Here is a 26681-nt window from a genome sequence, read left to right as displayed (position 1 = left end):
AGAGGCTCGAAGGAGTCTTCAAGAGAATGACAGCGGAAGTAAGAACGGACTGAAGGAGAAAGCTCCGAGAAGTTCTGAATATTGGAATGCTCGTCAAAAGTGAGGGACAAACGCCCTCAAAGCCTATTATACTCAGTAGAAGCTGAACAGACGCACTCACGTCTAAGGCACGTGAAACGCTGTCCACCGTAGATCCTGCCTCCAACCGTTGGATTGGGCGAGTGTAAAACCTCGAAAGCTGCGGTTACTTTCCCCTGGGTCATTAACTGCCCACAGCATTAATGAGGCACGTGAAGGCGTGCTTCCCCCCTACACGTGTGAAGCAGTGATTCACCACGAGCCGTCTAGTGAGGATCAAAATCCCGCCTTTTCTCCTCGGACCCAGAAAAAAGGCAGGCATTTTGAGGGGCTATTGTGGGGGTAAAATCCGTGAGCCGATGTTGGGCCATAGTACATGTACCAAGCCCAACCACCACAAGAAGAAAAGGCATGGGCATAGGGTATCCCATCCCAACCATGTTGGGCCGGGCCTACTTAGGGGCGTCCGAGGAGGACTACCTCCTCGGACTCGCCAAGTGGGTGTCCGATTCACACTCCATACATGGCAAAAAGTCACCCAATACGAAGGAATAGTGCGTGACGTTCAGGAAGGGGGGCAACCACAATTGCCGCATTAAATGCCAAGGAACTACTTTTCCAGCCGCATTAATGTGGAAAGGACAGGAACGCAGAATTATCTTGGCCAGTGCAACTCACAGAAAAAAGGGAAGATGACCTATGGGACAAGCACTCAAGTAGAGGGCCAGATGGTTGACAAGTGTAGGGTCGTGATCTTAGGAAGGATGCTATATAAGAGAAGGAAATCCCCATGGAAAGGGGGATCGTAAGCAGAAAGAAGAAAAAGATAGAAAAAGAAAGGAAATAGAGACAAGAAGCAGAAGAAACAGCCCCAGGGACCGTTATTCCAAAAGTTTGGAGGAATATCCTTACGTCCAACTGGTTGCATGGCTTGGTCATAACTACGTTTCCTCTGTCAAAGACCTAATTCTGTAACCTACTCTCTACAAATTCATTGTTGAGGGACTTTTGGGCCAGAACCACCCGCCTGTTGGGCCTGAGCCCCAAAACCGCCCCCCTACAATATATATATTCGATTCTTAGTATTTTGCATTTATATATATATATATATATATTCAATTCTTAGTATTTTGCATTCATTAACTCACTTAACACAAAGATTAAAAAACTTAAGTGGACACATGACATAAACTTAAGTAGATAATTATGGTGTGGTCCTCACATAAATTTAGACATACGGCGCAAAATTGGATTCTAATTTCAAATTCTAATTAAACTTTCTCTAAGTTTTTACCTATTAGTAACATGTATATACAGATAACTCCAAAATATAGTGACAACAACACTATATACAAATAGATAACAAATTCAACAAACAGAGACCACTCCAAATTGGTAGGTGGGACAAAATATTTTGGTACCGGTATATATTGGTGTACTGTGTTAAGATTATCGCTCTATATTTACGTAAAAGAATTTTTTATGATGATCACACCGAAGAACAAATTTTATTAAGCTTGCAGCCTTCACTACATGCTCTATGAAGTTCAAGCAAAGAAGCCAATCAGACATGCTCTATAAAGTTCAAGCAAAGAAGCCAATCAGACATAAATGTAAAAGACATAATTCTGGTAGTATTTTTAGATTAACAATACTAGAACGTAACTTTGCAAGTCAAATACAATAATGTGAAAATAAATAATTGCAATAAATTCATATTTTAATTATCCATGATTTTGAATAGTTCATGTAGTACGTATATCTCCTTATCGTTACCTATGATGGCTTATTTGTGAAATTTAAATAGGAAACAATCAATAATTTCTGGATTGATTCGAGATAATATGGCCTCCTTAAAAGATAAGTTTGGATGATAAATTTTCTGATAACTTTTATTCCAATAGCTGCTAAATTTATACAAGTAGATGGTAACGTTCCAAAGCATAAAATCAGGACCACTAACACAATCGTGATCCTCTTAAACTCCAACTCCTAAAAAATAGAACTAAATAACAACAAACTCCAACTCCTAAAAGCTAGAACAAAATAATAACTCAACGTTAAAAAACTGCAATTGACATAACATTCAAATACCAACTATCTTGGCACAAATCAAGGAAACACCATAGCTACCAATCTTCAAAGATCCCACCTACCCTACAACAACTTGTGCACATAACAATGGACTTCCCTTGAGACACTGGTAGCCCATCAATAAAGTCCATGGAAATGTCTTCCCAAACCTGGTTTGGAATGGGCAATGGTTGAAGAAGACCTGCTGGAGACAATTGCTCAACTTTTTATTGTTGACAAACTTCACATATCCGAATATGAGCCTTAATATCATCTCTCATTTTACTCCAATAGAAATTTGCTCTTATTCTTCTTAAAGTTTTGTGAAAACCTTCATGGGACCCATTGTGAAATTGTTGAATGATGTCATGCTTTAAAGTTGAATTGGCTGGGAGGTAAATTCGGTCCTTAAAGAGAAGCAAACCATCTCTTAATTCCCAAGGACCCATTGCATCATCATCATGGACCCATTGCACTATGGCCTGCACTAAGGTGTTTTTCCCTTGCTCTTCTCGGACTTCATCCAGCCAATGCGGAATGGGTGCTGAAATGGCAACCAAGTGTTGTTCTGGTTGGACTTCATCACGCCTAGATTGTGCATTCGCCACCCGATTCTCACAACCCCTTTTATACACAATGGAAAAATCAAACCCCATCAACTTATGGAGCCATTGCTGCTGTGCTTCAGTGGTGATTTATTGGGAACATAAATATTGTAAACTCTTCTGATCAGTACGAACTAGGAACTTCCTTCCCAATAAATAGTGCCTCCATTTGCGAACAGCCATTACCAATGCTAGCATTTCTTTCTCATAGGTTGACAATAGTAAATTTTTACCATGAAGTGCTTAGCTATGGAATGCTATTGGACATTCTTGGCAAAGAACAGCGCCAATACCTGTACCTGAAGCATCGCATTCAACTATGAATTGGTGAGAGAAATTTGGCAAGGCAAATACAGGTTCCTTTGTCATTGCATCCTTAAGTCGCTGGAATGCAACTTCAGCTTGAGGTGTCCAAGAAAATAAATTCTTCTTTAGCATGTGTGTGAGTGGGGCTGCAATTTTGCCATAATCCTAGATGAACTTCTGATAGTATCCAGTGAGTCCCAAAAAACCTCGCATTGCTCGCGGATTGTTTGGCTTAGGCCACTGTACCATGGCTGAAATTTTCTCTTGATCAACTGACACTCCATCTTGTGAAATTATATGGCCCAAATATCGTACTTCCTGCTGCCCAAATTGGCATTTTTCTCTCTTGACATAGAGTTGCAAAATATCTAAAACAATTTGCAAGTGTTGCAAATGTTCCTACCAAGAGACACTATATACCAAAATATCGTCAAAAAATACAAGAACAAACTTATGTAATTGATTCTTGAAAATGTCATTCATCAATGCTTGGAAAGTGGATGGAGCATTAGTGAGTCCAAATGGCATGACAAGGAACTCATAATGGCCATGGTGAGTGCGGAATGCTGTTTTTGGTACGTCATCTGGGCTTACTCGAATTTGATGGTAACTGGATCGCAAGTCCAGTTTTGAGAAAAACATGGCTCCATTTAATTCATCAAGCAACTCATCAATTGTTGGGATAGGAAACTTGTCCTTGATGGTGATCCGATTCAAAGACCAGTAATCCACGCACATATGCCAAGAACCATCACCTTTTTTCACTAATACGACGAGAGAGGAAAAAGGGTTGTTGCTAGGACAAATGACCCCAACGGTTAACATTTCAGTGACCAATCTCTCAATTTCTAACTTTTGAAAATGGGGATACCTGTAAGGCTTTAGACAGACCAGGTTACTTCCTGTTTGTAATGGAATGTGATGATCTTGAGCTCTTTTAGGTGGCAAGCCTTTGCATTCCTTGAAAATTTCTTTAAAAGCTTCCAAAAGTTGTGACAATCCTGGCTTTTCTTTTTCCTCCCTAGCCAATGTGTCTGACAAAGTGGGTGCCACCAAATGCAAAATAGCTCCCTTTGGTTGTTTACCTGTGTGTTTCTCAAGCTTATGGCCCTCTACCCACCTATCAAACAAACCTTTTAGAATTATTTCCTTACCTTGGCTCATAAATTTCATGGTAAGTTTGGCAAAGTCCCAAAGGATTTCTCCAAGTGTACGGAGCCAATGAGTACCCATAACCACATCATACCCTTCTAGGGGCAGTATATAAAAATCAGCTTAAGTGACATAGCTTCCAAGCTTAATGGTGACTCCGAAACATCTTCCCTTACTAGTAAGCCTTTCCCCAGACGCCACCATAACTCGAATCTTCTTTTCTTGGACTAGTTGCAAGACCAACTTCTATGCGAGGGACTCACTAATAAAATTATGGGAGCTACCTGAATCCAAGAGAACCATGGCTGGTACTGATCCAATTTTTCCTAACACCTTCATTGTCTCTGGCGCATGGTCACCACTAATGGCCTGCAGTGAGATGCCTGGAGTTTCTTGTTCTTCCTCTAGCTCTAATTCCATGGAAACATCTCCATCCTCTTCTGTTGTGCAAGCTTCAATCAAAAAGAGCTTTTTACACCAATGGCCAGGTGCAAACTTCTCATTACAATTGTAACAAAGACCCTTGTCGTGTCGCTCCTTAAGTTCGACTGGTGACAATTGTCGGACTGGCATAAGGGACCGAAAACCACCCTCCTCCTTGCTAGTGATAGGATTGGTTCTTGCCACAGTTTGAGAAGTTACTGGTGGACGCCGCAAAGAATTGTTTCGAGCTTCAAACAAGTGTGCCAACCCAATGGCCGTAGTTAAATCCAAAGGTCATCCCGCCAAAACATCTGCCTTAATGCTTTCCTTTAGCCTGCTCATGAAACAACTTACTTGGCGTGGAGGTGGAAGGTATCCAACCTTGGCCAAGAGTTGTTCAAACCGAGATTGGTACTCCTTTACTGTGCTAGTTTGTTGCAGTTTTGTGAGTTCGCCAAAGTGGTCATAAAATTGTGTAGGCCCATAGCAAGCCAGCAACCCCGTTTTGAACGTGGCCCAAGTGGTTGTGTCTGTCTCTTGCTACAAGAGCTTATACCACAGTTGAGCTTCCCCTTCAAGATGGAATGAAGCAAGAGCTACTTGGTCCTCTACCGGCGTTTCATGAAAGCAAAAGAATTGTTCAGCCCTACATATCCAACTTGTAGGGTCTTCACTCCCATTGAACTTTGGAAAATCCAATTTCACTAAACAAGGAGCATATGACTAGTTGCTACCTCGAACATGAGATCCCCCCTGTTGCCATCTTCCCTCAGGACGTTTTCCCGAAGCGACATGTGACCCTTCACCCTCCTCACGTCGAGAAGAGAGCTCCAAAATCTTCGCATAAATATCAACCATTTTTTCGATCAACTGTTGTTGTCCGCTCACCATGGAGCTGACATTTTGTTCCAATTGCTCCACTCTTTGGTCCATCCCCAAGTTCTGATACCACTTTGGTACGTATATCTCCTTATCGTTACCTATGATGGCTTATTTGTGGAATTTAAATAGGAAACAATGAATAATTTCTGGATTGATTCGAGGTAATCTGGCCTCCTTAAAAGATAAGTTTGGATGATAAATTTTCTGATAACTTTTATTCCAATAGTTGCTGAATTTATACAAGTAGATGGCAACGTTCCAAAGCATAAAATCAGGACCACTACACAATCGTGATCCTCTTAAACTCCAACTCCTAAAAAGTAGAACTAAATAACAACAGACTCCAACTCCTAAAAGCTAGAACAAAATAATAACTCAACATTAAAAAACTACAACTGACATAACATTCAAATACCAACTATCTTGACACAAATCAAGGAAACACCATAGCTACCAATCTTCAAAGATCCCACCTGCCCTGCAACTTGTGCACGTACCATCATGCTTCTGCAGGTAGTGGTTTCCCATCAAGAAATGCCTTAAATAGAAGTAATGACCTCGCTGGTTGTGTGGCCGGAGCTGTGTGTGAAGCTCCTCTTATGCTAGCAAAGGATAGCTGATTGTTACCATATACTTGTGTCCATCCACCAACCTAAAGGAAAAAATAAATGAGGAAAAAGAATACCATTTGGCACTATCAATAAATAGACAAGAATATAAATATATTGACCTGTTTTCCCTCAAACCAAGTTCTGTACGGCACAGTTGAATTCAGTCCCAAGTCCTTTGCTAATCCTTTTACCAGTGTTCGAGTCCCAGTAAATGGGATTATTCCATCTTGATCTCCACTGTCATAGTACATCAAAATCAACTAAATTGACAGCAAGACCTTTTCTTGCAAAATAATAAAGAGCTTTGTAAAGAGTTTATTACCATACCTGTAAACCAAGGATCGGATGCCAGACTTGACAAGTGAGCCCACGACACCAATTGTAGGTATCTCTCGGTTTTCATCATCATACTCTAGAACTCTGAGATTTAAATAGTAAAATAAGGAACCCCAAGAGTTGTGGTATCACTAAGAGGAAAGAATTATAATTTATAAAAACAAAATGAATGTTTGATTTCTTTAGATCGCAGATGGGACTCATTCTGAAACTAAAAAAGAATTTATGAAGAAAAATCATGAACTATTAATTGAGATTGCAAGAATCCTTTGTATTTTAATTACAAGTCACCATTCTAACATTGTGGCTATTAATTTTGTTTCATAGTATTTGAGATATTTATGATATATTAAATTGGTCTTGAAAAAAAAATACTTAAAACTTAAGTTAAAGATGGCACTAATTTCTAAAATTTTCAAAAAAAAAGCTCATATCATTGCCTGCTGCATAAACTCCATTCCTTGATTCCAACGAGTTGGGCATGGAGAGCCGTCTGCACATCTTTTCTGTTTAAATACTTTTGTGTGTTTTCTTGTGCACAAACATCTACCTCTTTTATACTTTCCTGTAAGCAGAGGGTAAATATAAAGGCAAAGTCAATTGTGATCTCCATAAACAAAAGGTTGTGTTTTAAATCAAAAGAAGTAATGAGCACACATAACATGAGTTTTGACAAGGTATATAAACTTCACCTTCTGACTGAGGGCATCTGATTCTGAATTGAAAGATGTCAAATATTGAAATCTAGACCTGAGGGGCTGATAAAGCATGTCCATTTGTGATTGAATAGATGATAGACAAACGTCACCAATTACATTGTATCGGTCGATGAAGTCAGTAAGTTCTTTTGCAAGTTCAGTATATACAGAAGTGCAGGTAGAAGAAAGAAATCCTCTTATGGCACCTCTCATAATCTGAGAACTATTGCAACTTTTAGTGAGAAGTTCATAAACACCATCAGATATCAAACCATGAGACCAATAATACTGATCCGGCGAGTTGAAATCAACTGCGAATTCCAAAAGAGGATTCCCTATCTGGATTATAAAATTTTGCCCACTCAATGTTATTTGGCATAAGCATAACATAAAATAAATAGGAACAATTAAATTAAAAAATTCAAGTTTTCTTGAAGTCATATCTCCAAAGTTATACTCACAGCTATTCCCTTTAAATTGAACTTCACTTTGGACTGAATAATGAGGTAGGCAAGTTGTGGCACATAGTGACCTATTAAAGAAATAATACCATGAATTTTATAAGAAATCTCTCTTTGATAAGAAATTAACAGAATTTTTTTTTTTTTTTTTGGCTACTTGAAAATGAAAAATATAATACACCTTTATTTTTAAACCAGGCCTATTATGGCTCCCTAATCATCATAATTAATTGAGTCTTCCCAATGATCCAATAATTTATCAATGTGATGTTATAGACCAAAATATTGATTCTAATTCATGTTCTCTATCTCACTTTCTCTCAACAATGTGTGCATATGCACATGAACAGAAGATTTATAGTTGTTTGCACCAAAAAAAAAAAAAAAACATTTTGTCTTCAATTATAAGGGTAAAAAAAAAAAAAAAAAAAAAAACACCTGCGTAGCTCTCTCCTGTAATAAAAAAATCTCTGTCTCGGTATTCTGGAAATTTTCCAAACCAGCGCTGCAGAAATGTAAGACTATCTCGTGCTTAAGAAAAGCAAACCCAATGTCAGTTTCAAAAGGTCCATATATAAAATCATTATACAAATGGCAATGCTATTTGAATGTAAAAGTTGTGCACTTAAATTTAAGCAAATTGCCTTTCGTTTTGTTTTCGTTCTCAAATCATGGCTGTCACATTTGTAATTTACTTTTAAATCATTGCTAAAGGAAAGGTATATGCACATTCTATTTGAATATAGTACTAATGCAATACGTATAAAGCTACAAAAGTATTGAAACAAATTCAGTAGGAAAAAAAAGTTTGACTGATTATAAAGGCTAGAGAACATATACCTGCTATCTCGTCGTTCACATAATTGTAAAATGACTTATTAGCGGAGTAGGAGAATCCAACTCCTGCTGGTGATTCCAGATACAATATATTTGCTTCTGCCACAAAGAGGTACTTAAAATGTAAACAACAACTATACATCCACTTCAATCTAGATTGTAACTCACACACAATATCTTAGAATGAACATAACACACATATAAACATATACACGTACATTTGATTAAAGAGTAACACTGTTATTGGATCTCATCTAAGCTTACCACAAACATCATTTTTTTACCTATCACTAATTATCTATCATATTAACAGTTTTCAAATTTTTTGTATATATAAACTTTCTCTTAATTAAATAAGTTCAATGAGAAATTTATCCTTTTGAGAAAGGAGTTAAAGTAACCTGAAAATCAGTAATTCAAATTTTCTTTTAGACTTTGGCATGTTATAAATTTTAATTAGGTATCAAATCTATTATACATATATAGGATTTTTTTTGTTTTTTTTTTGTTTTTTTTTTTTGAGGATTGTATAAAAACCCAATGAAAAATTATCATACACTATTAAAAATTTTAAATATATAACTTTACTTTATAAAAAAAAAATTAATGTAAGTTAGAAATTTTGCGTTATATATATATATATATATATATGTAAGGGCTAGGGCCCAAAATAATGTATTGGGTCTTGGGCCTAGTCCAAGGACACTAACAAGTTCGAGGAGGAGAAGATAACTATTAAATGACTCCTATTAAAAGCCTCATCAGTGGGGGATGAGGGGAAGGAGGTCCGAGGAGGAACTCCTCCTCAGATACAACAAAGGCAGACCAAGTGTGTACTCTAGCAATTAAAATGTGCCCCATGAACGTATGAGAGGTAAAGAAACTCAAAATATCTAAGGTAAAGCTGCTACCACCGCATTAAGTGCACTGCAGCTACTTTTCTGACCACATTAATGTGGAGAGGACCTCTAAACAGTGTTGTCTTGGCTGTCACAACTCACAAAAGACTGAAAGGGGTGTCTGATGGAATGGATACTCAAATGGGGATCCAGATGATCAACAAGTGTAAGGTCTAGATGATCAGAAATGAGCTATATAATGTGGAAGAACCCCCATGAGTAGGGAAGGGAGAAAAGAAAAAAGAAAAAGAGAGAGAGAATACTGTAGCATACTAAATAATCTTAATTTTCAATTGTGATCAGTATACGTTAAACTTTGGCCTCCTCGGACTAAAGATCCATTGACACCGATATCTTTTATTTGTGTTGATTGTCCCTTAACTCAACATGAGCCGTTGCTCAACTCATTAAGATCTAGTTCTTTGACCCATACTCTACAAATTTATTGTATTGGGCTTATTAGACCAGGACCCCATACATTTGGGCTTGGACTCCAAATCGTGCCCATACAATATATATATATATATATATATATATATGTGTGTGTGTGTGTGTAAGTTAGAAATTTTGTGTTATATATATATAAGCTTTTTTATAAATAAATAAAATATATATATATATATATTTTTTTTTTTTCTGAATGATTTTTTTTTTTTTTTTTTGAGAATGTTAAGCAGGCAAACAAGCGTAGCGACTTTTCTTATCTATATATTTATAGCTTTCTAATAATGAAAATGATGACCTTGCTTATCTATATAATATATTTATAAATTTCTTCTCATTTATTTATTAGATTATTTCAATTCAAATTTAAAATATTTAATTTTTTTAGTGGGGTAGCCCATAAATATTTGTAGCATCAAAGTGAAAAATAAATAAATAAATATATATATATATATATATAATTACTGTTTTATTATATAAAGAGAATTATTCAATTTTCAGAATTCGTGGACCCCATGCCCCAGCATCTAGTGCGGAAGTTTCCGAACTTGAAATGATTACCAAGTAGAAAAGGAAATAGCAAGAGATAAGATTCACGCACTTGCGGAGAGATAACAAATTATAGGTGGTTAGTTATTATTAGTTCAAATTTGAATCTAATACTAAGATTACTTTTTTGCCCCAACAATAACAATCAGTCACAACCTTCTACTTAGAATTTCTTGTGAAAATATTGTGAAAATATTATGAACATATCATTTCTCTTTTGTCTAATATGTTAAGATTTTGACGGCAAACATAATGTGCGGGTCCTGCACGACTACTGAAATGCATGACAGTTGTCAGTATCACACCCTTAAATTCCTAAATGGTTGTTATGCTTGTATCAGATTTTCTTAATCAGTCACAATCTTTGATATCAGAATTGTAACACTGTCCACAAGCTCTTTAAATTTTTAAATGTTTATTAAATTTTCATATAATTAAAAATTAATTTTTGTATTATGAAACTTTATGGAAGATTTTTTTTTTTCCCATAAATTAATAACTAAAAGGACAGTGCAATCCAATTCTCATTCAATTTTTTTTCTTTTTTTTAAGAAATAATTACAATATGCTACTAACCCCGCAGCTTGAATCTTTTACCCCCTAAATCTCTAAGCACTTTATGCATGAGAAGGTGCCAATTCAGTTATAAGACCTTTGGCAAATTTTTTTTCTTAGATGTTATAACTTTAGGTTTTGTTTGGTTGGAGGATGGAAAAATGGGAGATAAAAAATGTAAAGTTCGTAAAAAGTGAGGGAATATAAAAGATTTAGTTCCTCATGTGTGTTTGGTTTGGGGGTTAAAATTTAAGAGATGGCAAAATCATTTCTTTGGTTGAGAAGAAAAAATGAGATGATAGAAAATGAAGGTTGAATAAATTTACTTTCTTGCCTTTATTACATAACTTTTTTTAAAAGTATTTTATAAAGAAAAAAAAACGTTGGAATAATTAAATAACCAAAGGTTGGTTTAATGGAGTAAAAAAAAAAAAAATCAACCTCACATAAGTTTTTATTGCGGGCTGGTTGAACAACCCAAACCAAACATTTTGAATTTTTATTTTATTTTTTATTTTATACTCTATCTTACATTAATTAATGATGATATCTAAGTAAACCAAATCACGTAGAAAAGTGCATGGAAATGAATTAAATCAATAACACTCATAATGTTAATAGAGTTCTTTTTCAAATAACATAAAAATTATTATTTACACTTCTTAAGTAAATAAATACTTATCAATGTATGCCACATGTTAAGTATATATTTGTGTTTATAATTTTATATATTTATAGGTGAGTTTATAGGCAACTTTCATTGTAATTAAGAACTTATTTTTTAAGATACTAGTATAATTTATTAAACTTTATAAATAAATAAAAAACATAAAGAACAATAATTATAGAACAAACATTTTTATAAAAATAAAAATTATGAAATAAAGTTGAAAATTTACTTTATCTAAGAAAAGGACTTTAAAAATATATACGGATATATGCTTCAACAAAAAGTTGGATTCAAAATGGATATTTACCTACCGCACACAGATAAAAAAGATAAAGAGAAAGGATGGTGGAAGACCTTTATTCCAGCTATACTCATTCTTGACTAAATTGTCTCCACTCGGTTTAAAGGGTCCATGCTCGACAAAAGCTCCAGCGCCAATTGATGAACAACCGGGCCCTACATGTAGACAGAAAGGCAAAGTCATATTCATACACCAAAAAACAAGTAAAATGTTTCACAATTTTCATAAACTAAACCAAGAAAAATGGACATCAAAAACATAAATTTTTAGGAAATGGAAAAGAATTTTCTTACCTCCATTTAACCAAAGAACAAGGGGCTTTGAATCAGGCTGTGCTTCAGCTTCAACAAAGTAGTAAAAAAGAGCTCTCTCTTGCTTTTCATCAATGGTGATGTAGCCAGAAAATTGTTGGAAACTGACTTGAGGTTGACCTGGTAGACTTGTGATTTTATCATCTGTGGGAACAGACTCCACTGCCATGAAAATCTGCACCAAAGATGCACATATTATGGCCATCACCATCCATTGCTGCTGAGACTGAATCATTGAGCAAGATGAAGAGAGTGAGAACTTGGGCTCTTAATTTGGTTTGAATGGATGACCCCCACGAAGTTGCTTGTTCTTATATAGTGAAGATTGGAATGCGCGTCTCATGTGGAAATTAAAAGTTGGTGGTCCTTGTGAAAGTGATTAATTAACCAAGTAGGCTTGACTTTGACAAAAATATGACACTGAGCTATGATAAACGCAAACCCAATGAAGATTAATCTCTATTAAATTTAGTATGGTTATACTTACAGATTCTTATCAATTAATCAAGAGTAACCACACATATTTTCTTTTCTTTTTTTGTTCTATCTTATATATCTACAAAAATAAGTAAATAAATAAAGAAATTGTTTTGATTTTAACTATGAGTTTTTACTATTTCTTTGTATTTTTAGTCTTCGAGTTATGTTTTTTGTTATAAAGAATCATTCATCTAAACTCACTGAGTTTTTCTTAGCCAACGTCCTTGTCATGACGCCCCCGTTTTGGGGTTAATACTTACTCCCTTCAAATAAATTTCTGCCAAAAAAAAAATCCATGATACAACAATCTTGATTGTACAACAGAATTTAAGGGGGAAAAATCTAATACATTTTTTTTTTTTTTTAGCGAGAAAAAGTTTAGTACTGTTGACAAACTGTGTATCATTGTGACTCTAATTAATTAAACATATACTTCATGAAGATAATTATTATATAAATGAAACTCCTAATTAAGTTCGTCCCAAATTTTTAATTAAATTGGGACAAGGTTAGAAATGAAAGGTCCTTTCGTTCATATGAAAATAGCCCTAAAACCTCTAAAATTATTCAAATACCCCATAATCTCCACATCTATGAAAATAGCCCCAAAAAATTTATTTTAAAAAGCCCTTGAAATGCCACAAATGACCAAAATATCCTTAGAACTTCCATTAGTTCTATAGATATTTTGATTATTTTGGTGGTTTAATTCTAGGAGTATATTGATTAGAGATAACTTGGTCATTTTGGTAATTAAATTTTTTTTTTATTTTATTTTGATAGTTTTGGGAGTATTTTGATTATTAAGGAAATTCTTGAGGTATTTAGGACGTCTACTTTTTTTTTTTTAATTTAAAAACCGTGTATCTTACTTACGTCTCACCCAAACACCCCCCCCCCCCCCAAAAAAAAGTTTTCCAAACATTTTAAAAACGCAATTAAATACTCAAAAAAAAAAATATATATATATATATATATATTACGTAACAAAAACGGAGGGTTTATATATATATAGACATGCGTTGCAAGATTAACTTTCTAAAAAAGGACACAATAGTTATGGAAGCTGGCAGAAGGAACACATGTTTATTTTTGACATTTCTCAAAAAAAAAAAAAAAAAAGTTTGACGTGTTGGAAGTTGGAACTCAATCATCCATTTATATGGGAGTTCCAAGTAGAGGTATCAAGAATGGAGTACATTCCTAGGGGTAGGAGGAGGAGCTAAGGACAGAGTTCTTTCCAACCTAATCAAGCTGGATGAAAGGATTGGCGACAATTTCGCAGCCACTAGACAATAATTGCATTAATTCCATTAAGGTCACATCTGTCAAAGCCCTTTAAAAATTATTATTTTTAGAGCATTCACATTGGATTTTGTAAATGCCATATGTTAGCAATATTTAACATCAGTGTCTCAAAACCCTCCATTATTCGGTTTCGCAAAGTCTTAGAATTACAAAAAAATTTGCAATAATGCTACAATGTCATCTTATTTTTATGATGATACTGTAGCTCAATTGCAAAAATAAAATATTTAAATTTATTCCTCGTCTCATTCTTTTAATCCTTTTTATTCTCTCTCTCCTTTGTCTTTCTCTTTCTCTTTCTCTAGTCTCAGTCCATTTCTTTCTCACTATCTCTTTCCTTACATCTCTAGTGGTTAGGCCTCCACACTGACGAAGCAGAGATCAAAGCTTCTCCACCAATCAACTGGCTAAGGGGTATTGTGAGTCAGATTTGGTGGCGGTGGAGCGGTGGGTTGTGGGTTTGGATCGTGGTGGGTCTAAGGCATGGTGGTTGTGGGTTTGGGTCGTAGTGGGTCTAAGGCATGGTGGTTGTGGGTCTAGGTCGTGGTGGGTCTATGGTGGGTGGGGCGTGGTGGATCTGAGGCATGGTGGTTATGGGTTTAGGTCGTGGTGGGTCTGAGGCATGGTAGTTGTGGTTTGGGTCATGGTGGGTCTATGGTGGGTGGGGCGTGGTGAGTCATGGTGGTGCTGTGGTGGATTTAAATAAAGTGACAAAAGAAATAGAGTTTAAGATGTTGGGTGTGTTGTAAAATGATATGATATAATAGATAAAGTAGCTTTTAAGATGGTAAAATTGGATATTTTTTACATACTAAATATGAATGCTCTTAATCCTCTACATCATCTTTGTGAAATATATTAATCATCCAGAAAACATCATTTCTATTTTATTTAAATATCCAAAAAACAGTATGGAGATAGTGATTACATGCCAAAGATTTAATGAATGACAAGAATATCAAATTTGGCAAGGATTAGAGTTTAATTAAATGGTAACACTAAAGTATAATACCTTAGGTATTGTTTTTTAAGGTCTACAAATTAAATAAAATTCACATACAAAACTTCATTTACCAATGCAACATAAACAATTTATCCATTCCAATGACAATTCAGATTTAATTAAAATGAGTGTGATGATGTGAGAAATTCGTGGGCTGAATGTTCAAACCAAGTTGCAATGGAAGACCTAAAATGAAGTACGAAAAGTGCACCGGTATGATGCCTACCAAGGACCCTCTGATAGCTAAGTTAGAACTTTTTAAAAGATCTTCAAAAAATCTCAAAGTGTAAGAGTTATGAAATTTTTTACGTACTTCAAAAGTGGTGAAGTAAAGTCCTTATATAGGAGATCTTGAGTGGGTTTCCTTGTTTCCTGCCACTCTTCCCACGAGAGACATGTTAGTTTAGTGGAGATAGTGGAGGTGAGTTTTGATGAAACTGATCTCACGTTAAGAAGTAGTGGGCTTATGTGATAAATCTCAATTCTGGCAAATGTGGCTTAAATCTTTCTAAGTGTTGAATGTCGTTTCTTCTGGACGAGTATGATGTTTGGATGACAATAATATTAAAGATGGCACATCCAAAGCTTAGATGACATTATAGACGATGCACTATAAACTACCTTTTTAATAGTCAAGCCCCAAACTCGTGGGAATTTAAATAGGAGGTAAGAGTGGAGGAGACAAGAATTGAACTCATGACCTCTTGCTCTAATACCATGTTAAATTTTCGATTGTCCTGAAAGCTTAAATTATTGGAATATGATAAATTTAATCATTTAACCACTAATTTCTAACAACCATCATGATTTCTAGATTGGCAAGCATCTTGTGGTCTTGTATAAACTAAACTTTATTTCAAACTAGCTTAATTTATTGGTTTAGGAATAGGGTCCGGTTATGGCATACATTAGTCATCTATTTTTGAAAACATTTTATGGGGAATTGAAAAAGCTATCAAGAAAATTAGTAACTTTTTCATTTTTCTATAAAACGTTTCCTAAAATAGTTTACTAATGTATGCCTAAGTTAGTAAAACCTATATTATTTAATCAGAGCACACCACTTTTAACAAGTAACAACTTCTTAAGAAATTTTGTGGAAAATTTTGTGGCCTAGTGTTTATTTATTCTTCTTTTTTTTTTTTTTTTAAAGCATTTGTGTTCATAGTGCTACTTACCAAATATTTGAACTTTATCTACATCAGGTATATTAGATTTATGGCAAAGTCAAAAATTTTAATAAAATGGAACCATTTAATACTTTAGAAGAGAGAGAGAGCAACAAGACAAAAGAACACAGAATTTTGATGTTCAATGGAATATTCTCCATGGATTGTTTTCTCTTCACATAAGAGTTAGTTGAAATTTGGAAAGGAGATGTAATTATGTTAGCAAGGAAAATTATTAGTTTGTATGAACAGTAGAATTTAAAGTGTACATTGTAAACAAAAAGATTGTGTGGGGCCCGACAACAGATGGGCCAGATCCACCTATTCACAGGAATACTTAAGGCCCAAGCCGAAGAGGATAGTAGTCCCAGCCCAATAAACGCAAAGCACCAATGGGCCATAGAAACCGCCGAGGAGGGTACAGCCCTCGGCTAGCCCAGAGCTACACTAAGGAAAGGGGTAAAAGCGGCATAGGGATAATCTTATAAGAAATCTAAAATATCTAGGAAAGGCTGCCCAAACTACCTGCCCTAGACGGAGCTTTGCCTCTCACAGAGTCGTGTCTCTTTAGCCTACTTAACTACTCCCAACAACTCAGGTCTTAAACTGATGGGACAAGTGTCAGGCTAGGAAAGTTCGACCCTACACGTGGACGAAGGAAATTGAATGCATGCTAATATAAAAGGAAAATTTGCAACCTAAAGGGGGGGATCCTTCCAGAGAAAAGGACCAAAAGGGGTGAACACCTCTAAATCATGCATGAACAACTTAACAAAACCACAGCCGAGTAAACATGACTTAGCCTTTCGATCCCACTCTCTACAAATGATATTGTATGGGTCCATTTACGTGCGAACCCAATCCTACTGTGGTTTAACGCAAATCGTGTCCCTACAGATTGTATGCTTAAAATTCCCTACCATATAAATTTTACATGCTACTATTCATGTAAACTAATGATTGTCATGTTTGCAATAATTGCCATTTGGAAAAACTCCCTGCCGTATATTCTGTTCACATACTTTTATTCAAGATAATGTTTTTGTTTATTTAATTATTTTTTGGATGGCATATTCAAGATAATATTCAAATGAAATGATCCTTTAAAATATCACCACTGCGCATTGACCTCATGATGTGCAGCATCTGCTATTCAAACGAAGTAGACCGATTACCTTATAAAGGGCTCCTATAGCTTTGCGTTCTTCTTCCAAGTCATACCATAAATAGATACCGAATTAACCAAAGTACTCTTGAGTCTTGCAGTGTTCCACTAAATGATTGATGAGGCATGGCGTGATTACCGTAAACATTTAGGGGCATTTGATTCACTGTAATGTTATATTACGTTGTAATAGTAGTTACGTTATTATAATCTTACATTAATATAATCTCAACACAAGAATACAATACTACATTGTTTAGGAAGGTGATGAGATTAAAATGATGATATATATTATATAATTTTTGTTAAGGACATATTTTTATATAATTGGCATATCTTTTAACAAAACACACTTTACTTGTATTTAGATTAAATCTAAGAATGTTCAAGATGATCATTACAAGTGGTTAAATTGAAAACATGAAAATTACTCAAGAACTGCTCAAGAAAAAGTGCAATCTGCAGGTCTCGATATCTCCTCAACAGAAGCTCGATCTATCGAGATTCTTTAAAGCTCGACACATGTCTCAATCTATCGAGCTCATGGGATTCAAACTATAGCCAACAACATTTTTATTCTAAAAGGTTATTTGTTTATGGGTTTGTATAATCCTTATAGGACTAGGAAAACCCAAGGTTTATGAGTTTGTATAATCCTTATTGGATTAGGAAAGCCCAAGGTTTGTATAAACCTATTTGGAATAGGAGAGCCCATTAAGCGCCTATTCAAAGGAGGTGGAAAAAGAAAAACATAACCCTAGAGAGTTTCATAAGATTTTCTTTTTAAAACTTTAGTCTCCTCCTATAGAAGAAAGAGTTCTTGCTGCATTTCTTGTACGCCTTTGGGTTCTGTAACCAAGCAAAATCTCTTGCACCAACATTGAAGATCTTATTGGTATTTCTACGTGAAGCTATTGCAAATCAACTACAACAATCAAAGAGTTGTTGTGGAGTTAGTCATGTACTAGGATCCGTGTATCATTGGTTAGTCACGTACTGGGAGCCGTGTATTGAAAGAAGAGATTGTCACTACATTACAAGTCCAATTGGGTATTGAGGTAAGGGTACAACTATAGGTTGGTATTAGGTACTGGGATTCCTTTTACTTGTAACCGTTTGTTTTGATAATAGTGGATTCTTGGGAGTGGTGACCTTTAATTCATCCGGTGGGGTTTTACCTCGATGGTTTTTCTCATTCGTAAACAAATCACCTGTGTCAAATTTATTTTTTGCTGCATTTAACTTAGTTAGTAATTTATTTGTGCTACCACGCTTATTGCATGTAATTGAATCTAATTAATTCACTTGGCCAATTAATTGGTTAATTACCCAAGGGGTCAATATATTCTTGGCCTATCAAGTGGTATCAGAGCGGGCACACTCTGATTATGTTTTAATCTTTGCTGTGTGATCCATTGACCCCCGTTGTCATGGAAACTCTTGATTGTTTTTATTTGCATGATCTTGTGTTGAATGATGATGATGATATTCAAGATGTCTATTGTAAGCTTTATAATTTTTGTATGAAATCTCTTAATTGTTCTACAAAATTAAAAGCTAATTTTAAGAAGGTCAAACTTGAAAGAGATGAATTGATTGCAAATTTGGATGAAGCTAATAATTTGAATGAGAAATTTAAAAATCAAATTTCATCTCAGGTGGAAAAAATTAAAAGTTTGGAAGAGCAACTAGTTGAATTTAAAATTGAAGTTGAAAAATTAACTAGAGTCAAACTTGTTGTTGATACTAACTCAAAAGAAAAATATTTTTATATTCCTCCATTTAATAGGAATAATGAAGAGCTAAAGGCTAATTTTTCTAGGATGGACAAAGGTAAAATATCTTATGTTAACGCTAAAGTTTCTAAACCTATGTCTAAAACTCCTCCTAGGTTGAATAAAAATTATGTTTTTGTCCCCACTTGTCATCATTGTCATATTTTTGGTCATATTAGGCCAAATTGTCCTAAGTTAAGGTCTCTGTCAACCTCCAAGGTTAGACCTCCTTCTAGGAAACCGATTAGTTCTAAAACTACTCATGTTTGTTACCATTGTGGTGCTTCAGGTCACACTTGTCCTAATTGTTTCAAGTTGTTTCCTCATAAGCAAGTATCAAATAGGTCTCATCCTTTGTCTAAAGGATCTGTACTTATTCTTGGTGAGTTATTAAAAGTTTTGAGCTTTTTGACTCAATTTTAGGAGAATTCTAATTCCTCTATGTCCTTTAGTAGTTATACTAGGACACGTGCATTTTCATCTTCACGACCAAAGCCTCATGCTGTATGGGTAATAAAGGAACCTAAGACTTAATTGTCTTTCTGTTTGTCCTCTACTTTAATTCTTTCTATCTAAAGTTGGACTTTCTTGCTTGATTTCTTATTTGTTTTTGAAATCATGCTTTCATGCATTTACATCTAGTTTTATGCTTTGTGTGTTTTTTTATGTTTTTGTTTGGCTGTTTTTCAGTTTTTGTTTATTTTGCTTCTCATAAAAATTAAATTAAAAAAAAAAAAAATATATATATATATATATATATTGAAAAATCAGAAAAATGCAAAAATAGTATGTTTGTGTTCATTGGTACTTGTGTACCTTGGATGGCCATTGAAGTAAAGTTTTCTAAACTTTGTATCTTTTGTAGCTTAAATGAGCATCTCAATGCACAACTAAGCAAGTGAGTTTTGTGGTTCCTGTTTGTGATGAATAAGATTACGTAATCTCTTATACTTAACACTCATATCACTCTTTTTGACGAGAATGACTAAAAAATTCTAAGAGAAAGACATAAATAACCATCTCACCACTAAAGCCCGCCAATCATGTATAACATCTGTGTGCTTCAGCATAACAAAATTGTGATTTTTAAGCTTACATAATTGAGTATTTCTTTTCTCTCTCTTATATGCCCATGCATGATATGCTCAAAAAGAAAAATGTGCAAAGAAAAATAAAAACAAAAAAGAATCAAAATACTTTTAAATATGGTTGCAAGCATGTTTCTAGGAGATGTGGAAGTTATAGGATGTACCTCGAAGGTGATAGTCTCCATCAAGCAGTTATGATTGTGTGTGAGTATATTTGATTTTCTCATATCTCAAATCGTCATAATATAAGACACTTATGTACTCTTGCTATGTTTTCACATACAACACGCAAATTCTTTGCTACTTTTGAAATATATGTGCAGGTACAATGTGATTTAGCCATCACAAGGAATATAAGTGTTAATGTATGCTCACTAAACTGTCTCAACTTGTTTTTGAAATATAAAATTGGTTAGACTTGTTTAGTGTGTGTGTGTGTGTATGTGTTTTGGATCATGAATGCTTTGCAATTTCTTTTTGAGAGATGTTTTTGAGAGCTTAACATGTTGTTTGGATCTATGTTTGAGTAGCTTGCTTGCTGCATTCATCTTTATGTGTTTTTCCCTTCTTTGAAAACACCTTTTCTTCAAGCTCGACAGATCCTCGACAGATTCGCATATATCGAGACCTTTTTGTTTTGTCTCGACAGATCTTATCGCATTCTCAATCCATCGAAAATTTCTAGTTTTTGTCTCGATAGCTTTTCATTCCATCAAGAAACTTTCTGTCTGGCCGATAAATTCTTGACAGATTCTCGATCGATTGGCTTCTTCTTGATAGATTCTCGACACATCCTTAATCGATCAAGATACCCTTGCATGCATTTCACTTTTCTTTGTTTTGAATTTTTTTTCCTTTGTGTCCATAACATATTATTTTTCTTTTTCTTGTAGGTCTATGGTTCCTTGTTCTCCTCGTTCCCTTTATATCAGTTTTTTGTTTGTCTCTGGTCAAGTTTTTTTTTTTTTTTTTTGGCCTTTTTTGCCCTTTGACAATGGTTTCAAAAAGGAGAAGAATTTTGAGAATTGAATGTCATTCCTCAGAGAGAGTAATAGACTTAAGGGGAGAACTTCTTGTTAAAAGGAAGAAAGTTTTTTATGTAGCTAACTTAGGAGAAGAGTTAGTCTAATACATTTTGATATTAATATGTATATTTTGTGTTGTGTATCTTTTGGTTTTGTAACCGTTTACATACATCATGTGTTGTTTCTATATTTGATGATGATGTATGTGTTTCACTCTTTATCTCACATGTGTTATTTCTTTTCTCTCTTTATACACATGTTTCTTGTTTATTTAACTTGTCATTATTTTCCACATGGTACCTTGATGTGTTTTGTTTAGTGCCTTTTAGGAAAGACAAGTTAAAGCCAAGTCAAGATTCCGAACCTTCTTCTTGCAACAACTTCCAAGGTTCAGATTTTTTAAACTAGGCTTATTTATTCTGTAATCTTGAGTAAAATGTATTCTAAGACATTCAATGTACTCTTGTGGTTTTGTCACGGATTGCCAAAGAGAGAGATTATTATGGACATATTTTTATGTAATTGGCATATCCTTTGACAAAACGCACTTTACTTGTATTTGGGTTAAATCTAAGAAGGTTCAAGAAGATCATTACAAGTGGTTAAATTGAAAACATGAAGATTACTCAAGAACTACTCAAGAAAAAAGTGCAATCTGCAGGTCTCGATACCTTCTTGACAGAAGCCTGATCTGTCGAGATTCTTTAAAGCTCAACACATGTCTCAATCTATCGAGCTTACGGGATTCAGACTATAGCCAGCAACATTTTTATTCTAAAAGGATATTTGTTTATGAGTTTTTATAATCCTTATAAGACCAGGAAAACCCAAGGTTTGTGGGTTTGTATAATCCTTATTGGACTAGAAAAGCCTAGCCCAAGTTTTGTGCAAACCTATTTGGAGTAGGAGAGCCCATTAAACTCCTATTTCAAGGGGGTGGAAAAAGAAAATCCTAACCCTAGAGAGCTTCATAAGGTTTTCTTTTTAAAACCTTAGCCTCCTCCTACAGAAGAAAGAGTTCTTACTATGTTTCTTGTACACCATTGAGTTCTGTAACCAAGTAAAGTCTCTTGCACCAACATTGAAGATGTTATTAGTGTTTCTATGTGAAGTTGCTGCAATCAACTACAACAATTAAAGGGTTGTTGTGGAGTTAGTCACGTACTGAGATCCATGCATCATTGGTTAGTCACATACTGGGAGCCGTACATTGAAAGGAGAGATTGTCATTACATTACAAGTCCAATTAGGTATTGGGATAAGGGTTCAACTGTAGGTTGGTTTTAGGTACTGTGATTCTTTTTACTTGTAACTGCTTATTTTGATAATAGTAGATTCTCGGGAGTAGTCACCTTAAATTCACTCCGTGGAGTTTTGCCTCGATGGTTTTCCCCATTCGTAAACAAATCACCCGTATCAAATTTATTTTCCGCTACATTTAACTTAGTTGGTGATTTGTTTGTGCTACCACACTTATTGCATGTAATTGAACCTAATTAATTCACTTGGCCAATTAATTGGTTAATTTACCCCATGGGTCAATACATTCTTGGCTTATCAATTTTAAATTGTGGTAATTTAAAAAAAAATAAAAAACCAAAAATTTTAATGTCACATCATCGTAATGTGCATCACATCAAGGGCACAATATAGCAAACCAAACGCCCCCCCTAAAGATTAAGGTGGACATTGATTGTCGATTTGTGTAGAAACAGAATTGGAGTTGTCTTCATAAACATAATATCCCACTTTCTTCTCAAAAAAATAATAATAATAATAACAACAACAACAACAACAACAACAACTAGCCTGCTTAAAGGCTCTTTTATTTTTTCGGTAAAAATTAATAATTTACCTCTATTATAATTTGGAATTACTACATTTTCCAATCATAAAAATATCTAGAGGTGTGATGAAAAAATTATTTCACCCACAAAAGCATAAGTCATAACATTCATCACACCCCTAGGTATTTTTTGTGATTGAAAAATGTAGTAATCTCAAATTATAATAGATATAAATTATTAACTTTTACCGAAAAAATAGAAGAGCCTCTGAGTACGCGTGTGAGCATAATAAAATTAATTTGTAGATAAAAAGATTATAAATTCAGTTCCCTACAATATAAATTTTACGTTCTATTATTTTGTTATTCATGTAAACTAATAATTGTCCATGTTTTCTCCCTAAAAAAAAAAAAAAATGGTCCATGTTTGCAATAATTGCCATTGAAAAACTCCCTGCCTTATATTCTGTTCACATACTTTTATTCAATATAATGTTTTTATTTATTAATTTTTTGGATGGCATATTCAAGATAATATTCAAATAAAATGATCCATAAAAATATCACCACTACGCATTGACCACATGATGTGCTGCGTGCGCTATTCAAACGACGTAAACCGTTACCTTAAAAAAAAAAAAAAAAAAAAGGCTCCTCCTAGCTAGCTTTGCATTCTTCTTCCAAGTCATAGTGTCATCTATACTACTATTTATGAGGTTTTTCTTGTTTGGATTCCTCATTTTTTATGCCTAAATTACCCTCATCATACCCACTTATAAGTTTTTAATTACCGAGGATAAATATGTGAAATTTATAACTTTCCCCTGGAGCAATGCAACTAAACACCAACCATAGCAAGGATAAATATGTGAAATTTATAACTTCCCCCTAGAGCAGTGCAACTGAACACCAACCATAGCAAAAAATGGTACGGTAACGTTACTCTTATTCTACCAAATGAAAAGGCACAATGTTTTGTTATTTTAAAAAATAAACATGGCATAAATTTATGTAACCATGTGGCGCAATGAGACATGGTCAACAAAAAGTCAAACATTTCGACTATTAGTTATTATAACTTCCCCCTGGAGCAGTGCAACTGAACACCAACCATAGCAAAATATGGTACTGAAACGTTACTCTTATTCTACCAAATGAAAAGACATAATGTTTTGTTATTTTAAAACATAAACGTGGCATAAATTTATGTAACCATGTGGCGCAATGAGACGTGGTCAACAAAAAGCCAAACGTTACTTTGAGTCTTGCAGCGTTCCACATATATATGTATGATTTTTGGGGACTATCGTTGAGACTACGACACTATATGATTGATGAGGCATGGCGTGATTATCGTAAACTAACAAAAGATCAAGGTCGACATTGATTGTCGATTTGTGTGGAAACAGAATTGGAGTTGTCATCATAAACATAAACATAATATCTCACTCATATGGAGTTTTGGACTACTCTTGCCACTTGACATATTGTGTGTGGGTCACCGTTTGAGAAGAGCAACGTTCAAGAAAGTTAATGCATAAGATAATTATTAATGCAAGAATCCAATATATGCATTTTTCAAACCAAGTGAATATATGTTTATAGAGAGGGTGTACCTTAAGAAATGTAATCTTCCCCACATTTTTAAAAAACTAAAACAATTTTAAAAAACCACACACCATTGACTCTATTATGGGTCTGTTTGGATTGAGCTTATTTTTGTTGAAACTGAAAACACTGTAGTAAAATAATTTTTAAATGTATGAATAGTGCCGTGGGACCCATTTTAATATTTTTTAATGTGTAAACAGTATATGCACAGTGTGTAAACAGTGCATACACTATTCATGAATAGTAAATATTGTCTCTCAAAGTCAACAAATGCAAGAAAAAAAAAAAAAAGGAGAAAACACGCTTTGAAAATGCAGACGCCGAATTAATTGCTATCCAAACCCACACTATGTTTCTTTAAAATAAAATAAAATAAAATAAAATAAAAAGGAGACTATTATACATACTTATTAACCTATTGCAACGGATTACTTAGTAATGACTAATGCGTACCTTACGGCGGCCCAACAGAATTTGGAGCCTCAAGCGAAAAATTTATGTGAGGGTCATTTATTTATAAATATTAATGGAACAAAATTATTTAATATTAATCAAATCAAAGTTAATTTGATATTTTAAATACATAATTTGATGAAAATACCAACTAGACTAGTGTATTTTCATATAGTTGAATCATAAATTTTAATAAAAAGAAATAAAAATATATTATGATTAAAAAATATACTTTATTTTGGATATATGACAATGCATAGTTAATAAACGTTGTAATTTAATTTTTAATTTTATATCTTATTTTTAACAAAGAAAGATAGATATTATTTGGAGTATGGTTTTGTACGATATCGGTTTACAAAAATTAAGGCCTCAAATTATTGGAGGAGATTAATTTATAATTGATGATTTAACTTATTTGAAACATTATTTTGAAACGGTATGGGCTTTTAATTGAGTTAGATTTCTATTGGTATCGCACTTTGGGAGTCTTGATAGTAATGAAAAGGAAAAATGTGATAAAAGCACTACAAAATATTCACAATATGATATGACAATGATTATAATTGATGAATTTCATAAATCTAATTAATGAATTTTTAAATTACTTTTTTGAGATCGGTGACGTCCCAATTTGTAAGCCTATAGTAAAAGTTGTAGTATTCTTAACAACACTATTTTTTTTTTTTTTTTTTTAAGTGTACAACCATTAAAATTATATATAATTTCATAAAAATAAAATTTTGGGCCTTTGACAATGGAGGAGGGGGCCTTTTTCGCTGAGGGTAAAAAAAAAAATTGTGATAGGGCCTTAGGCCTAGGCCTTGGTCCGGCCCTTACTTACTCTGCTTTTCAGTTGATGATTTCTTTGGGCATCTACTTGCTCGCGAGAACAGATGAACAATACCATAATGTTTTTGATGCATGGTTCCATAATGAAAATCCCACCACCAAAAATCACTCAAATCATGCACAAAGCTTGTCATGTTTGCAACAGAGTTTGTCACACGATATATACCTAGCTACTGGTCAGTTCAATTTATCATGGTAAGACTAGGAATTCTCATATGGACGCTTTCATATTGGTCTATAATCATCTTCTAACCTAAATTTGTATCCTGATACTGGAGTCACAAGCCATCTCACACCTGATATGAGCAATTTGAATATGCAATCTAAGGAGAGTACAATGGTAAAGATCAAGTATATGAGGGAGACGCACAAGTTTGACTATCACTCACATTGACAGTGGCTCTTCCCTTACTTTTATTTTCAAATAACAAGAACTAAGAACTAAGAATATTCAATATTGGCCTTTACTCTTTCTTTCCATCATCTTCCACACGTCGAACCTATACTACCTGTGTTGCTGAATGAGCTTCACTCCCTGATTGGGATAAAAGATTTGGACACCTAGCCATTCGCATAATACATTGTGAATTAGTGATATTTCTTGATTCAATCTTCCTTTGGACTTATTATTTGTTGATGGGAGGACCTTGCCCAATTGCTTCAATAAATGGTTCATGTTATTTTTATTGTTTGATTCTAGATCTAGGTTTCTTTTGGACTTTTTAAATGTTGGTGGGAGGACCTTACCCAATTGCTTCAATAAATGGTTCATGCT

General features: G+C 34.3%; 1 protein-coding gene across 1 annotated transcript; it reads right to left on the bottom strand.

Moving 5' to 3' along the window:
• Window positions 1–1943: 1943 nt before the first annotated feature.
• On the bottom strand, window positions 1944–12578 carry LOC126693322 (serine carboxypeptidase-like 45). Its single transcript, XM_050389266.1, has 11 exons — window positions 12174–12578; window positions 11934–12035; window positions 8466–8561; window positions 8064–8156; window positions 7626–7696; window positions 7159–7503; window positions 6907–7031; window positions 6458–6550; window positions 6250–6367; window positions 5993–6171; window positions 1944–2230 (listed from the first exon to the last, which is right to left on the bottom strand). Exons 1-10 carry the CDS (start codon window positions 12424–12426, stop codon window positions 6019–6021), a joined length of 1449 nt encoding a protein of 482 aa, XP_050245223.1. The 5' UTR covers window positions 12427–12578; the 3' UTR covers window positions 1944–2230; window positions 5993–6018.
• Between the last annotated feature and the right edge of the window lie 14103 nt (window positions 12579–26681).

This window comes from Quercus robur, chromosome 7 (genome assembly GCF_932294415.1).
Source record: "Quercus robur chromosome 7, dhQueRobu3.1, whole genome shotgun sequence".
Lineage (NCBI taxonomy): Eukaryota > Viridiplantae > Streptophyta > Magnoliopsida > Fagales > Fagaceae > Quercus > Quercus robur.
The sequence above is the reverse complement of the archived record's forward strand: the minus strand, read 5'-3'. Positions and strand labels throughout refer to the sequence as shown.